A 15,172-nucleotide genomic window follows, 5' to 3' on the forward strand; every position below is an offset into this window, starting at 1 on the left:
GAAGATTAGATTAGATAGATTAAGTCAAAGACATGACAGGGAACAATAATGAGGCTACACTAATGAAAAAGAGCAAAGGTCCACACATTACTGAGCCATAAGTGCAGGTGTTGGACTTATTCAGTTTAACAAAAGGAATCAGAGTTTGGTTTTGATGGTCATTTCCATGTTAATACAAGTCTGTTCTTACTGAACTGGAGTTTGTTCTCAGTTTAGAGGTGAAATTTAAATGCTCTATCTTTGTCTTGTATCCTGGCTTCTGTCCTTCAGCAGCTGTAGCTGACTTCTGAGCAGTGTTAGCAGTGTGGCTCTACAGATGACAGTGTTGGTTTCCTCCGGGTCCCACAGTCCAAAGACATGCAGGTCAGGTTAACTGGAGACTAAATTAGTGTGAATGTGACTGTTAGTGGTTGCCTGTTAGTGGTTGCCTCTCACCCAGCTGGGATTGGCTCCAGCCCTCTGTGACCTTGAAAGGATAAGTAGTATAGCTGATGGATGGACTTACCAAATACATAAACTAACAACTTCTCTTCATTATATTGATCAAAAACATAATGTAATTATAATTCTGCTGTCTTAAAGCACCTTTGGTGCGCTGTGCATGCTAAAGCCTTTGTTGTAATTTACACTGAGCAGAGTTTTATTTTGAAATTCAAACTGTTATTAATAGTTTCTGGTGACTCATTAGGTTGCAGTAATACTTTTATCTAGGTAATTTCTAATTACTGGAGTTGTGGTGTTTATTGCTTTCTCCATGACATCAGTGCTGAACCTTTCCTATGGCACTGTTATATAAGATCATTAAATGGGGAGGAAAAGATGTCTAATCTCTATCCTATCAAATCAGCTGTGATACTTTGACGTAGCATATCAGCAGCTGAGATACAACAATAGGTTCTGTGACGTTAGAATTTAGTCTTCATAACATAAACAATCTTTCATTCATCAGTGAATTGAAGTGACTGTCATACATGTTGAACCCCATGTTGAAATGATTCAGTTACCACAAGGTGTGTGTATTCTAATGGCTGAGCGTGTGAAACTCTGATGTTGCCAGAGTAAAGAACTAAAAATGAAGTTGAAAAAATAGGAACAGGAAATTACTTTAACTAGGACATGTTTAAATATATATCCTCTCTGGCAAGGTCTGCTTTTAACATACAGATAGAGCTGGTGGATTGTAGAACTGACCAGCAGAGGTCAGTACAGAGCTGAGATCAGATCAAACCTGTACCATGTGATAATTGAAGACATATGGACTGAGGGAGAGTGTTTGCAAACACCTGTGCACAATGAGAGTTTTATTCCAAAATAGTCCATCAGTGGGAGTAAATCTAAAGTGGGCACTGCTTTGATATAATGAGTGGATGTAGGTGTTTTTATGTTGTCAGCTAAAAATGTATGTAATCTGCTGTTCTTGGCAATTCCTCACCACCATCCACACTGTGCTTTTTAATCCAAACTTCAGCCCATTGAGATTAATTATCTTAGGAGCGCAGTCTTTTCTTCATTCTGAGCTCTTTCTGTCTCAGTCTGGCTGCTCTTTGGTTATACCCTGACAGTAAAACGCTCGCTTGTTAACTACGCCTCAGCAACTCAACTCTTTGTTCCCGCTCCTTTGCTGACATGTGCATCATGTCTATTCATGAGCTGCTCATAAGATATAGAGACAAGACCTGTCTCTGCTTCAGCCCCGTGTGCACAAACCCGAGATGTGTGTGTCTTTGTGGGTGCGTATGCATTTGTGTGTGTGTGTGTGTCCCAGATAGAGAATCAAAGCGCACATCACGGGCTGTTTCTTCATAATGATGGATGAAAGCACTAATGCTTTTGGATGAGAGAGGCAGGCCGCTCGGTTGTACTCAGACACAAGCTTACAACATTTCAAAAACTGTTTGTCCATATGTGTGTGCATGTGTGTGTGCGTAATATTACCTCAACCCCACTGATTGCATCATGAGGTTTGGTTTGGGGAACATGCACATGCAGGCTGAGATAAGTGATTACTCTAACATTAAGACTGAATTATTTTTCATGCTCAAACATTCAGGGTGTTATTTAGTGTTCATACTAGTTTGGAGCCAAACATTGCATCACCTGACCATTTTCATCTAGCGTTTTCATCTAGCGTTTTACGGTCACTCCGGCAGTTTATTTCACCATTCGATTCTTTGTTTTATGAGGTGCAGTTAACTTGGAGTGTGCATGTGGTGAGGAAAAGCTGTGTCAACATCTGGACAGATGGCAAAGCTGAGGAGAACGGCAGGTTTTTTGGAGCACATTCCTGAGAGGCCTCAGGGTTCTTATGAGTCGGTAGATTTTAAGAGATGAAGTGTCTGCTGGTGCTAAAATGTGTCCGATACTAGTATTTGTTTAAGTGTCTGACTCCCAGCTATGAGAGAATGTTATTTACTTTGAGAGATCAGTGTGCGGTGTATAATAATGTGACATTTTTTTGTTTAATTTGCTATTTAGTTTGACAAAAAAGCAGAAGCCAAGTTCAATAAGGTAATTAATAGTTTAACATTTTGAGAATTATCTTTATTTGCTCTCTGGGTGAGAAGATTGATACCACTCTCTTAGTTGTGATGCTACATCGAGGATAGGGTTAGCATTTCTTAGCATAAAAAAGGAGTTAAAGACCATACCTACCAACAGCTCTGAAGCTCGCTCATTATGAACCATCAGTATATTACTTGGTGAGCTTTAGAGGTGCTGGTAGTTGTATATTTTACACTTTTGGACAGAAACAGGTGGTTAGCAATTAGCAGTTTTACAGCTTCCAGTTTTTTTAATTAGCTATTTGCTGCCTGGCTCTAGCTTTATGATTATTGAGAAATATAGTGTAAAGGTACAAAAATATCTGCCTACCAGCACCTCAAAAGCATACAAATTAAATGTTGTATATGCAGTGTTTTTCCAGTCTGTAATTAGTGAGCATTAGAACTGTTGTTAAGTGTGTTTTTGAACTTTGAACTGAGTCGAGCTAGCTGTTTGGCCCTGCTTCCTGTCTTTTGCTATACCTTGCTGTCTCTGGGCTCAGATTGGAGAAAAAGATATCAATTTTCTCATCTGACTCAAGGCAACATTTGCTCTAAGTATTAAGCTAGAGTCAGGAGACGACTTGGTTTGCTTAGCATTATGACTGGAAGCACGACTGTCAAAGGTGACAAAGTCTATACACAAGCAGAATTATAAAATTTCTGTTAATTAGTGGTATGTGGATTTTCTTCTTCAGAAAGCCAGGCTAGCTTGTTCCACTGCTTTCAGTCTTAATGCTAAACTAAAATATAACCTCACAGGATTATCAGAATATCCTTGGGCAACAAAGGCAGTTTAACACAGAAACTCAAACATTCTCACGTCAAACACCATACACATACCTGTACTCCTATTAAGATCAATTTTCTCTTGTATTAGAAGGTCATTTAGTTGTTAAGGACTATACATGCCTACCCCTTACATGAGGTGATAGTGATCGGATGAGATCAGTGATTACAGTAGTTATTATTATGCATACATAAACTGGGATATTGTTAATTCTTTCATGAAATTAGATCAGAGGAAAGCTTTTGAAACACTAACTAGAGAGCTGTGGCATTTGGCAGCAAATCCAAATTTCCATTTACTTTAGTAAAACATTTAATGCATCCTAATATTATAGATCCTAGGATTGATCCCTGTGGAACACCGCATGTGACCACTCCTGGATTTGATATGGTACCATTAATATTTACATACTGATACTAAAGTGTGATTTAAACCAGCTAGCTACAAGGTCATCACACCCAATAGTGTCCAGTTTATTACACAGAATTATTTCATTATTTCATTTACTGTATCAAATGCCCTTTGAAGGTTGATCAGATGGTTTTTGGTGTCATTGGTAGATTTGTATTTAGAGAGAAGAAAGAGTGAAACCCTACATTTGACTCGTGTCACGTGTGTTGTGTGACATTATGAGGCAATGTGCCTCCACTGAAGACAAACTGAAACAACAAAACACATTTTCCAAGTTCATATATGTTATTACTGTGCTTACTGTGGTTCACATATGGTTCACATAACATAATCCTGTACCATTCCAGTTCAGTCAGTTGCTCCTGTTTCTAGCTTTAGGACAGTTTGGTATACTGTCATTAATACTGACTAAGCTGCCCTGGGGCACTCTTAAATTCTTTAAATGGTTGGACTGACACTCTCTCTCACATATCGGAGGCTCTAATACTTTACCCGAGTTGTGTTTGCTTGAGTGGATTTTTACACCACTTTCAGTCGTACTGAAGTACAACACCAACAAAATGCCTCTGCTGGAGCAGGATGTTCTGACACCCGGGACAATCAGAGAGTGAATAGTTCCTCATCTCATCAGTCATGACCCGTGTGAAGACCTTGATACAGTGAAAATCAATGTGGAGCAGCTGCCAAGCTCACATCTGAGGTTTCAGATTTGGAAGCAGAAGGGAAAGATGTTTGGCATTATATTAATCAGCCATGATCTTAAAAAATGTGGAAGAAAAACCAGCACATTTTAGGCAAACTGGAGCACCACACACACTGTTGTACCTCCCACACACAAGAACAGTATAAAAGCAATAGAAGTACTTGTAAAACCATCAGCAGGACTGACAGCAACCACCTGACAAATCACAAAAACAAAGAGTGATGCCCTCCTCCACAGTGCAAACTCACTCCCCTTCCTCCCCCGCAGCCCCCAGACGTTTTTCAAAGCATCAGTATCATCTCAAGCGGTGAACTAAACCCTGAGGCACTCTGAGATTCTTCCCCATAAACAAAGTCATCACGCTGCACATCAAGAGTCCCAGACCCTCTCACCTTACTCCTGAGGGTCAGCCAAATGGCCAAGTGGAAAATTTAACAGTTGTTCCAGAGGCAACAGAAAACTTCCAAGACATTCTCCAGTTTAAAACAAATCATTTGAAACAGTCCAAGTGTAAACAAGACAGTGGAATTCATGTCAAAAACACTGGATGTGCAGTATCTGTTCCTGTGCCAGAAACCAATTTGTAACCATGGCACCATCCTCTGTAAATCACCAGACAATTTAAGAAAAAAGCTTCCCGGTACTCTCCTCTAAACCTCGCAGAATTGTGGCTCTTTGTCCTCCTGATGATCCCCCTGACATCCTGCAAGACCTGGAGGTTGTTCATCAGGGCAGAGAAATCAACAGCATTCATTCCTGGAGAGAAGGAGATTGTTGTGTTATCGATCCGCTGAAGTGGAACACTGAATTAAAGCAATTTAATGAAAGAGGAGTCCTAACAAAACTGGTGACACTGATCCTGTAACTGAGAGAGGGAGACGTTGGTGAACTGGAGGCCCATTTCAGCTGGTCTGAACTCTGCTTTTATGGGGCCCTTACAAAAATCAGTGTCTGTTTGGGATCCATTGTCCCTTGAGTTTAAATAATCTCGTTACCCTTTGGAGGGGCCTGACTCCTTGGCTGGGAACTATTAGACTGAACTACCTAGCAGTATACAGTTGCAGATTTAGCCCAGGGCAGCACAGGGCACCGCAATCAGTTTTCTATATCTTTCATTTTCCCAACATAACTCTAAATTTTTGCCAAGTCCATGACTCGGACTTGAGTCCAGTTTGAGTCCTGATTTCCAGGACTTGGACGCGAGCATTGACTGCGTTTAGACTATTTTTAATAGGCGACAGATATCGTAATTAACAGTTGATGCAAAGACTCAACCTTGGGAACGGGGACTTGACCCAAACTCAACTCTGACTCTTCTTTGGTGACTCAGATTTTGGAAGCAGATTTGAATACTGGGGGCTCAAGACTCAACTCAGACTCGAGGTTTAGTGACTCAACTATAACACTGGTGTGTAGTCTTAATAATGAACACAGTATTGTAAGGAGGGTTCGCCCAGGGTGCCACACATGCTGCCACCGCCATTGTGTCTATAAAATATTCCTGTAAAATAGCTCCACCTGGATAGGCTGCAACAGTAAAACACTGCTTATACATTTATACGTCTGTGTTAAGTTATGTTTTGCTCACAAAGGCCATTTTACTGCAGAATGAGTACTCTGCTTCTTCACAGCAGAGTTGGCTAATACTTCTTTGTCACTAACCTACTAGCAACACCTGTTAGCAACACTTACTCTGCCAGTGCCAGGAAGCACACATTTGAAGAAATTCCCATATACCCACTATACATTTGACCTACATTGTCTTCTAGAAACTTCCAATTTCAAGCAATTTTCTTAATACAGAGACAAGAACCTAAAGTCAGCCCACCTTGCAGCTTCAGATAAGAAGCCTATTCAAGTACTGCTTTAGCTAAATTGTACTGTGAATGGAGAGAGGGAGAGAAAGAGAGAGGGGGAGTGTGTGGATATGTGTGTGAAAGAGAAAGAGAGAGAGAGAGAGAGAGAGCTCCTCAGTTGCCTTAGCAGCGCAGCTTCATTCCTCCACAGTCCGGTGCTGTGAGCGCTGCGCTGCGCGGCGCTTCACGGGGTTTCCCTCACGACTTCGGAAGAATTAACCTGTCACACTCCGGTTATTCTTCACTTACTCCACGGTGTTAGGTTTGAAATTCAGTAAACTCAAGTTTGGGCGTTTTTTCCCCTAAGTTTCATAACGCCCACCTTCTCCGGCTGTTATGAAGAAGAAGGCGACGGTGGCAAGTTGATTCCAGCGCGGCTCTCGTTTTAAACAGCCCGTGCAGGTGTTAATACTAATACTAATACTAATACAGATACCTGTCCCCTGTCGCCCAGGGAGGATGGCTCTGCAGGCGATGAACGGGACTGTGCTGGAGGGGTCGGCGGGCTGTGTGGAGCAGGGGAACCTCAGCGTGGAAGTTACCGAGTATAACATCAGCTGCAAGAACAGCTCCGTCCTCACGAGACCGACCACCAGAGCCAGAGGTAAGATCTTCTCTTTTTCTCTTCTTTTCTACACCAATCTGTGTCATGAATCATCCAAGCTGAGGTGTTAAACTGTATTTATAATAGCATCCAAGTGCTTCCATCAGGGAAAAGGCAGCATCTGGCCCCAAACAGATGTGTTAAACAAGGTGTTACACTTTATTGTTTATTGATTATTGGTTTATCGATTACATTGCTCTGCTCATTCTCTCTAAATATTCTAAAATAATTCCATCATTTTTTTAAACTTCTTTTTATAAAAACAAGGTTATATTTGAATATTTCCTACAAAATAAAAGCACCAGCCTCTTGGTAAAAAAGATGGAGTTAGCTTTTATTTCAGCTAAATAGTGCTGTTTGCTTCTAATTACAAACTGCCATGTATGATTGATCACCTGCTTAAAAATGTAATCAGTAAACCTAATGTAATTTGATCACAGATATTAAGTTGGATCTTTATAACAGAAGCAAAACGCACTTCTCCTTGGCACCAGCACCCATCTATCTCGCTTGTATCATCCCTCCTGCCTGATCTCTGTGTTTTACTCAGAGATGATTTGCAATCAGGAGTTCTCTTCAAGTCAAGTTCCTCAGCCTCACTGTGTGCAATCAATCACCAAGCAACCCAATTTACTGCTGCCTCCCTCTGCATCAATAACACCACAATCAGAGTGAGCAGCAGTGTTTGGCAAGCAGTGTGAGAAGCTGTTTTAATTCTGAGTGTTTATTTTTCTCGCCTGTAATTCTCAAAATGCTGAGGAGATTAAACCCCACATGAGAGGAGATAAGCCCCACCCCCAATCGTCGTCTCTTATATCAGGACACCAGTGGGCTGATTAGGTAATGAGGTCTGAACGTGGGCGAGAGTTCTTTTTTTTAATTTTTCCCCGTGTGCTGCAGTATCAAGAAAATTTCAAATCTTCCCCCACTAAATAATTCACGGCCGTTCCTTCCTCTGTGCTGCATTACTTTTATTGACCTTATATGAGAGGCAGGCATGAACATCAGCAGCAGTATAGGGCTTCAACACCCTGAAAGCAATCGAGACGCTGTGGAGTGTGTTCAGTGTTTGACTGAGAGAAATGTCTTGCAGAAACACAAACACTCATCTTTTATTTACCTTTATCCTTAGCGGCGTTATTCCTCCTTTGCTGTCTCCCTTCAGGCTAAAGGGGAGCAATAGAGCCTGATTATGCAGCTGTATTGTTGCTCTCAGTTGTGATACTCCAATGCTGGGACAGGAAATTAAAGCCCCACCCCACCACTTGTGGAATTACCCCACCCGATTCATTGAATTGGAGATTTTTCCCTTTGCTTGCAAAAGGACTGAGCTTCTCTCATATTTTGACTTCTACTGTTGAGCAAGAATGGTACATCCAGACCTGCTAAACAGCTGCTGCAGTATAAACAATGAAGCAATTATCCATGTCAATGTACGTCCACTAAAGTGCTTGTTTTTGCCACTGACAGGCTCATTTGTCGTTATAAGCGTCTGACAATATTATGGATAGAAGTCCTACAGAGATAGATGTTTTTGTTAAAGAGTAACATCCTTTTTGTTCAAACAGAAACAGCCGGTTCATCGCTATCAGACTCCATTGACAAAAACAGTGATTTAAATGGCAGTTTCAGTATTCGATTACATTGCAGCAGCTGTTTAGCAGTTCCAGGTATACCGTTCTCCCCTACCAATCATTTACATGCAAAAACATGGAGAAGTAAGGCAGAGGTTCAAAAATACCAGTTTAAGTTAAGTTGACATAGGCTCTTTGATTTGTTCAACTCATGATTATTTTAATTAGGCATTAATCTGCAAATTAATGATTTGGTTCAACTTGTCAGAAAATGGCCATGGCAATTTCCTTAAGCCAAAGGTTCCATCTGAAAATGACCTGTTTTGTCCCACCAATAATCCAAAAGTCAAAGCTGTTCAGTTCATTATCACACATTAACCAGCAAGTAAGAGGGAACCTCTCTTAAAGTTTTTTCAAAGGCTACAAAAGCTTCCTGACTAACTGGCTGTATACTTAGACCTTCACATATCATCTTGCTGGGCTCTTATCTTTGACCAGCCTAAGACTTCTGATTGTATTTCAAATGGCTGTAAGCTGCTGCATTACACTGCTGCCACCCCTGCATGAACTGTTGGGGTTTCTTTCTCTTTAAGTTCATATAGATACAATAGAGGTTGTCAAATTGTGAGGCGTGGGAGAATTGTGCGGCATGTATAGTGAGAGACATGAGGTGAAGATACTGTGGGAGGTGAATATGACAGGTGCATGCTGGTGTATAAACTACAGGAAGTTAGTTGTTGTAGTTCGGCTGCTGATTTGAGCGACAGGGTCAGCAGGTGGAGCAGTAGCTGTATCTGTGACACACAGCTCATGGTGGTGGTTAAAGGACAATTTACACCTAAGACGACACTCCCTTCTCAGAGTCAATCTGAACACACAGGCAGACACAGCATTAGATTCAGTGTGACTTACACTTTCGAGAATATCATTATCTCCAAATGAAAAAAAAAAAAGATGCAAAGTAATCCAGCTACAGTTGTCTGTTCATCTATGGGTACACTGCAAACAGACACTGCTAATAACTAATTTGGCTTTTACAAAAACAAAACAACAACAAAAAAAGGCACCCCCTTCTTTAGATCTACAGGAATGAGATTTAATGCATTTCCTATTTTATATCCTATTTTATATCCAGCCCCACTACTTTTGATATTTAATACAGATGTACAGGTGTGCTTGCCTGTGTATATCCATTGTCTTAATGTAGTATACTGTTGTATTCAGGTGTATGATAATATTTCAGATTGGGGTGGGAGAGGTGGCCCACTCTTGTTCTTACACTCACTTTAATTTTTTGCTGACGTTGCCATGAGAATTGCTATATTCTTTGTCTAAATAAGCAATGGATTATCAGAGTGGTTCAGATTTAATTTAATGTCATTAGACCAATCATTTCAGTTGCATCCATGTAGAATTCAAACTCAGCAAAGATAGAGGTGAATCCTCCTTAAATCTAAATGCCCAAAATATGATATTATCTCACAGATAACTGTATTTACATGTTTATTCTGGAGAGACGGACTGTTCTGTTCCGTCATTTGTCAACAGTGTAGAACAGCTGTACATCTCACCTGACACATATCACATTATAGTAATCATTCTGGACTCCTGGGAGCAGTTCAGTTCAGACGGGACCTTGTTTATGTGGTACAACATCTGTAGCTGCACCTTGGCTTCGCCCCGGCCACTCTCCATTCTCCGCTGATTCAAAGTGGCACTTTGCTGAGCTCACCCGGTTCTTTTGAGTGCATGTGAGATAAGTTATCATGAAGTGGATCTCATAAGCATTAAATGAATGCTGTTTCATTTTTCAGAGAGAATCCAACCAGTCGCCCCGGGCCCTAAGTTTAAAAAATAAGAAATAGAGACAGGGAGACTTGTTACTGCAGAGAAGCCACATGCTGAATCCCAATAGTTTAGGAGGGGGGGGGGGCTCAGGAGTTTCTAATATCTAACCAATTTCTACAACGAGGTGTCTAGTAGAAGAAATTAGCATCTCGTTCCCTTCAGGTATGTACACGGTGATGCGGCCTGTCATAACATGATCGCAGTAATCAGATCAAATAATTGGAAAAATTTGAAGCGACCTGGCGAGGCGGAACAAACAGCACGCACACGCAGAGTGTGCTGAGTGTACAGAATATTGGGAGCATCCTCCTTCTTGATAATGAGCTGATGCCTCTTGTGCACAATCCATAAGAAATCCCTTTGTTTTAGTGTTGATTTATTAAAGAAAAGCAGTAAGAGATTATAGCTTTAATATGCATCCATCTCATCAGCTCACCCTAGATCATGAGTGTGTATAGTGATGCCTGAAGAGAGTGACAGCACTAATAAAGATCCCCTCAAACATGCTCAGCACTCCTTCAACCATGCAATAGCTGTATTGATCTGTAATGCCCTGTGTCTGCGTGCTGGCCTCATTAACTCGCTACAGCGGAGGAATGGAGGGAGGCAGAGCTGCAGTTTTATGGGTTTATCTGGTATCCGTTAGATTCAGTGCATATGGTGCGGGACTAATTTCACTGTCCGTTAATCCTTAATCATGTGACTCACCGGCGGAGTGTAAGTGATGAACAGCTGTACTTGTGAGGCTCCTAACCCCTGTGTAACCACAGTACGTGACTAAGAAGCTTAATGATTCTGATTTGAGCAGTAATCATTGATCGAATTCCCCTCTGTGAACTCAAAGTCCTACAAAGTTTAAGGTCTCTATAGTCCTGAGAAAGTCCAGTTGGGGTAATTGCACAGCATAATGTCCCAGCTGGAAACACTGGTACCTCACTGCTGGCTTTGTTTACATAGTGATTAATGGGAATCAAGTGGCAAACACCTCAGCTGAATGTTTAATTTGATTTGGGAATCCCTTAAGTTTCAGCACCTCTAATAGCTACACGGCGCTAGTTCCAATGAGACTACACTGAAATGAATGAGAAAGCTCCTATTTAGTCAATTTAAACACGTTAGAGGTCACTGTAGTTAATTTCACTTCTTTTAATGAGTTTGTTGGTAACAGTTTTGAAAATGACTGCTCCAATAAGTAGATTACCAAGGCTTGATGAGGTTTATTTGGCATTGCCCTTACCTTGATTGACAGTTGTCTTAGTCTGTTATACTCAGCAAGGTGGTTGTCTTGGGTTCACTAAGCAAGAAAGCAAGCAAAGACTGACACCGCTCTTATGTCTGTAGCTAAATATGAAGGTAGTGCCAGCAGCCCGTTAGCTTAGCTCAGTCTAAAGACAGCTAGCCTGGCTCTGTCATAACATACCAGCACATCTAGGAGAGATAGCGCTGTGGATCTTATAGATGATGAGAGATATCAAACTGATATGAATGATGTAGCAAAGTGGAAGTCTGTCTGGTCTGTGAAAACCAGAATGGAATTCATCAAATTGCAGAAACATTTGATGGGGATTTTCTAGCAGCAGTGGAAATGGACATCTGGTTACATTAATCAAGAATATATGTAGTATCAGTAACACCAAGGTTAATGATAAACTAGGAAGTATTTTAGAGAGATGAGTCAAAGTTTCAAAGGCAGTTTTGAACGAACAATTGGAGAATTAATGGTTGAATCATTGGAAATGATGACTTTCATTATCACTAAGTATTATTGTCATAGTGGGTGATTCTGCTGCTCACATGAGCTGTAAAATAAGGATGTGGAGGTCAGGGTGGTGGATGGGTGTGTAGTACATCTGATTGTCATACACAAGACTAGAGTTCACCTTCCCTCACAAACTCCCAATTAACACTTGTGTTTTTTATTAACTGTAACTACAACCTTTAGCCTGTCTAAACTGCCTGACTGTGATTATACCTTGAACAATAACATTGGCATTGATTATAATCAGGTGTTTTGCAGAATCATTGTTGCACATTCTTGTGTGACAGTGTGGTGCAGCCAATACAGTTGGACATTAAAGCATCTGGAAACACCATACTATAGTAATTGTTATGCACATTCATTGCAAACATGGGTACTATGGGAGTATAATTTACTGTTGGCAGCCAGCCTGCCTGTCGAACATTGGCAGGCATCTGCCTCGCTGTCATTGTGTTTGCAGACACAGCAGAGTGGACAGGGATTTAGTGAATTTGTCACCCTCGGGAGAGGCTGCAGTGCAGTAACCCTGCCTCAGATTGTCTGCTAAATGCTTTACTTTAAATAGACATGAGCTCACACCTACTGTACATGTGTCATCTGCCATCTAGCTTATTGTCCAGCCCCAAACAGTGTCCTCTCAAGTTGCCTGTTGGAATGGTTAATGTTGGTTTCTTTACATTTAAAATATTCTCTTTAGATCTTAAAATATGTAAATGAAGCAGAGAAAGGGGGATTAGCATTAACATCAAAAGCTAACATACATGTCTGACAAAGCCTCATGGGTAATTGAATATGTGCTGATTGTGTGCTCCAAACAAGCTCCTTTCCAACTTCTGAAAATTTTAAAGTAATGTAGGATCAATATTACTCTCTCATGGGGTGCCATGGTAGAAAGACTAATTGAGGTGAATTGTGCTGACTGTAACACCAACTCCCCTCATTACACTGATAAAATGTGATACAGAGATGGGCCTCTGCACATTGAGCACTCTGCTAAATTGCTGTCAAAGGATTCATTTGCCGCCATATTTTCGTATCTTAGTAATACAGTGTAGTTGTGTGTGGAGTAGACGGCTAAAGAGAGGGTCAACAGGTTAGATCTGATTCATGCATCTGACTCTGAAGATGCTGATTGAAAGCCCACTTGACTTTCAGACAAGTCGAGCAGAGATCCACATACCTGACACAAGGTGGTCTTGGTATTCAGCCATCGTGGTTTTCCTCTCAGGAAGAAGAGGTCGAAAGCTCACTATCCTGATTCCTATCTTTTGATTGAATCTTTTAGGATACAAGACATGCTGTCAACTCTGAACTTACATTGGCAATTAGAAAAGAGGTAGCATCTGATTAGCCCTCACAGAGAAGAATGACAGGGATTCAAGCCAGAACTATCAAGTACTCAGTGATGTAAGATAGTAATTCATTGGCAGTGTGGATACAGATCAGGTATTAGAAGCAAGACTCCACTCTGAGGAAACATTCAAACCCAGAATGTTTGTAGTGGTTTATTCACAGTTTGGAGTTTACTTGGTTAGAGTGAAATGACTCCAAAACACAACCATTAATGGTTATGAGGAAATGAATGTTGACATCTAATAAAAAGCAAATCCTTGTGCTTAGAAAGCTTATTAGAAAAAAAAAAAAATCAAGTGCAAAACACAGTCTGGTCTGACTTGACTTGAGCCAGTTTTCCTCCTGTGCTGTTTCACAGATGAACACCATAAAAGGTAAATTACAGCAGTTCATTATTCCTATTCACCTTCCTGCCAAAATCATTACGTCATGTGGGATGACATCTGTGAACCAAATATAAAAATGCAATAGAAGTTATTTTGCCGAAGGTTTTATTAGAGCTAAAATATCTTATCTTCAAATTTACTATTTCTCTAGTATCACTGATAATGCCTCACATATGGGAAAATGTTATATAAGCCCACAGAAAAGGCAATCATTGATAAATTTGTTTATTTCTTAATGACATTTAAAAATAAAGAGATCTTTCTCTCGTGTTTCTGACTTTGGAAGAAACTCTTTGTAATAAGAATGCTAATTTAATTTCAGGATGTTTTTCCCTTCAAGGAAAAATGGAAATGTCTCAACACAGTAGTCATCTGGCAAATCTAATGATGTCAGACTGATTTTTATATTTTCACTGCTGCCAAACAAAATTCAGTTAATATGGTAAGTTATTCAGAAAGCAAAACGGCAAACATTCACTGAAAGTTCATTCATAACTTTGACATAACTTAAAAAAACAAACAAACAAAAAACAGCTTTTTCCAGAGCTTTCAGCAGATGATGAACATGGAGGCCATTCACAGATCATCCTTAAATAGAGACATGATATACAGCCACCTATTATGAAAAATGATGATAACTGAGAAAACTCCAGCTGCTGATGAATACTGTGAGAAAAAGCTAGCAAGTGGACCCTCAGTTCAGTGGTTTCTTCTGTTTTCTGTTGCTGTCAATTTACTTTTAATGTGGTGAAGCATCTGTCCTCTGCAATTGATGAACAGTTTAATAACAGATTTAATCAAATAACCAACTAGTAAACTAATAATATAAAATAAATAATTAGTTGCAGTTTAAATGTTGTGGTAGATGTGGTAACTCCTTTTTTTAACCTGAGTCATATTTTCCCATGTTTTTGGCCTGTAGATGATTGACAGCTACAAAATCCAGTGGGCAATTATCAATGTCAAAGTAAGAATTAAAGACTAAGATCCTTTTTTGTTCAACCAGAAAAATGCTACATCTCATTACCAGACTCCATTGACAAAAACAGTAATTTTAGAACACTGGAGTTGCTGGAATACTGCTGCTGTAATACGTTTGTTTGTGTTATTGTGTGATTTTAAGTGGTGTTAGAAGTATTCAGATCCTTAACTGAGGTTTAAGTGCCACACAATAACACAAACAAACAAACTGATTAAGGCAGCAGCATTCCAACGACTCCCATGTTCTGTTTGGTAAAACAGAAAAATAATATTTTTGTCAGTGGAGTCTGGTAGTGATATATAGTGATGTTTCTGGTTTAAACAAAAAGGATCTTACTCTTTAATAAAAAGGCCTGTCTCTATAGGA

General features: G+C 40.2%; 1 protein-coding gene across 1 annotated transcript in view; it reads left to right on the forward strand.

The window, feature by feature from the left end:
* Positions 1 to 6,759: 6,759 nt before the first annotated feature.
* Positions 6,760 to 15,172, forward strand: part of cckbra (cholecystokinin B receptor a) — a 38,847-nt gene continuing 30,434 nt past the window's right edge. The window contains exon 1 of the mRNA XM_018701766.2: positions 6,760 to 6,904. Coding sequence (XP_018557282.1) covers positions 6,760 to 6,904 — 145 coding nt within the window. The remainder of the gene's footprint in view (positions 6,905 to 15,172) is intronic.

Source organism: Lates calcarifer, linkage group LG7_2 (assembly GCF_001640805.2).
Source record: "Lates calcarifer isolate ASB-BC8 linkage group LG7_2, TLL_Latcal_v3, whole genome shotgun sequence".
Classification (NCBI taxonomy): domain Eukaryota; kingdom Metazoa; phylum Chordata; class Actinopteri; family Centropomidae; genus Lates; species Lates calcarifer.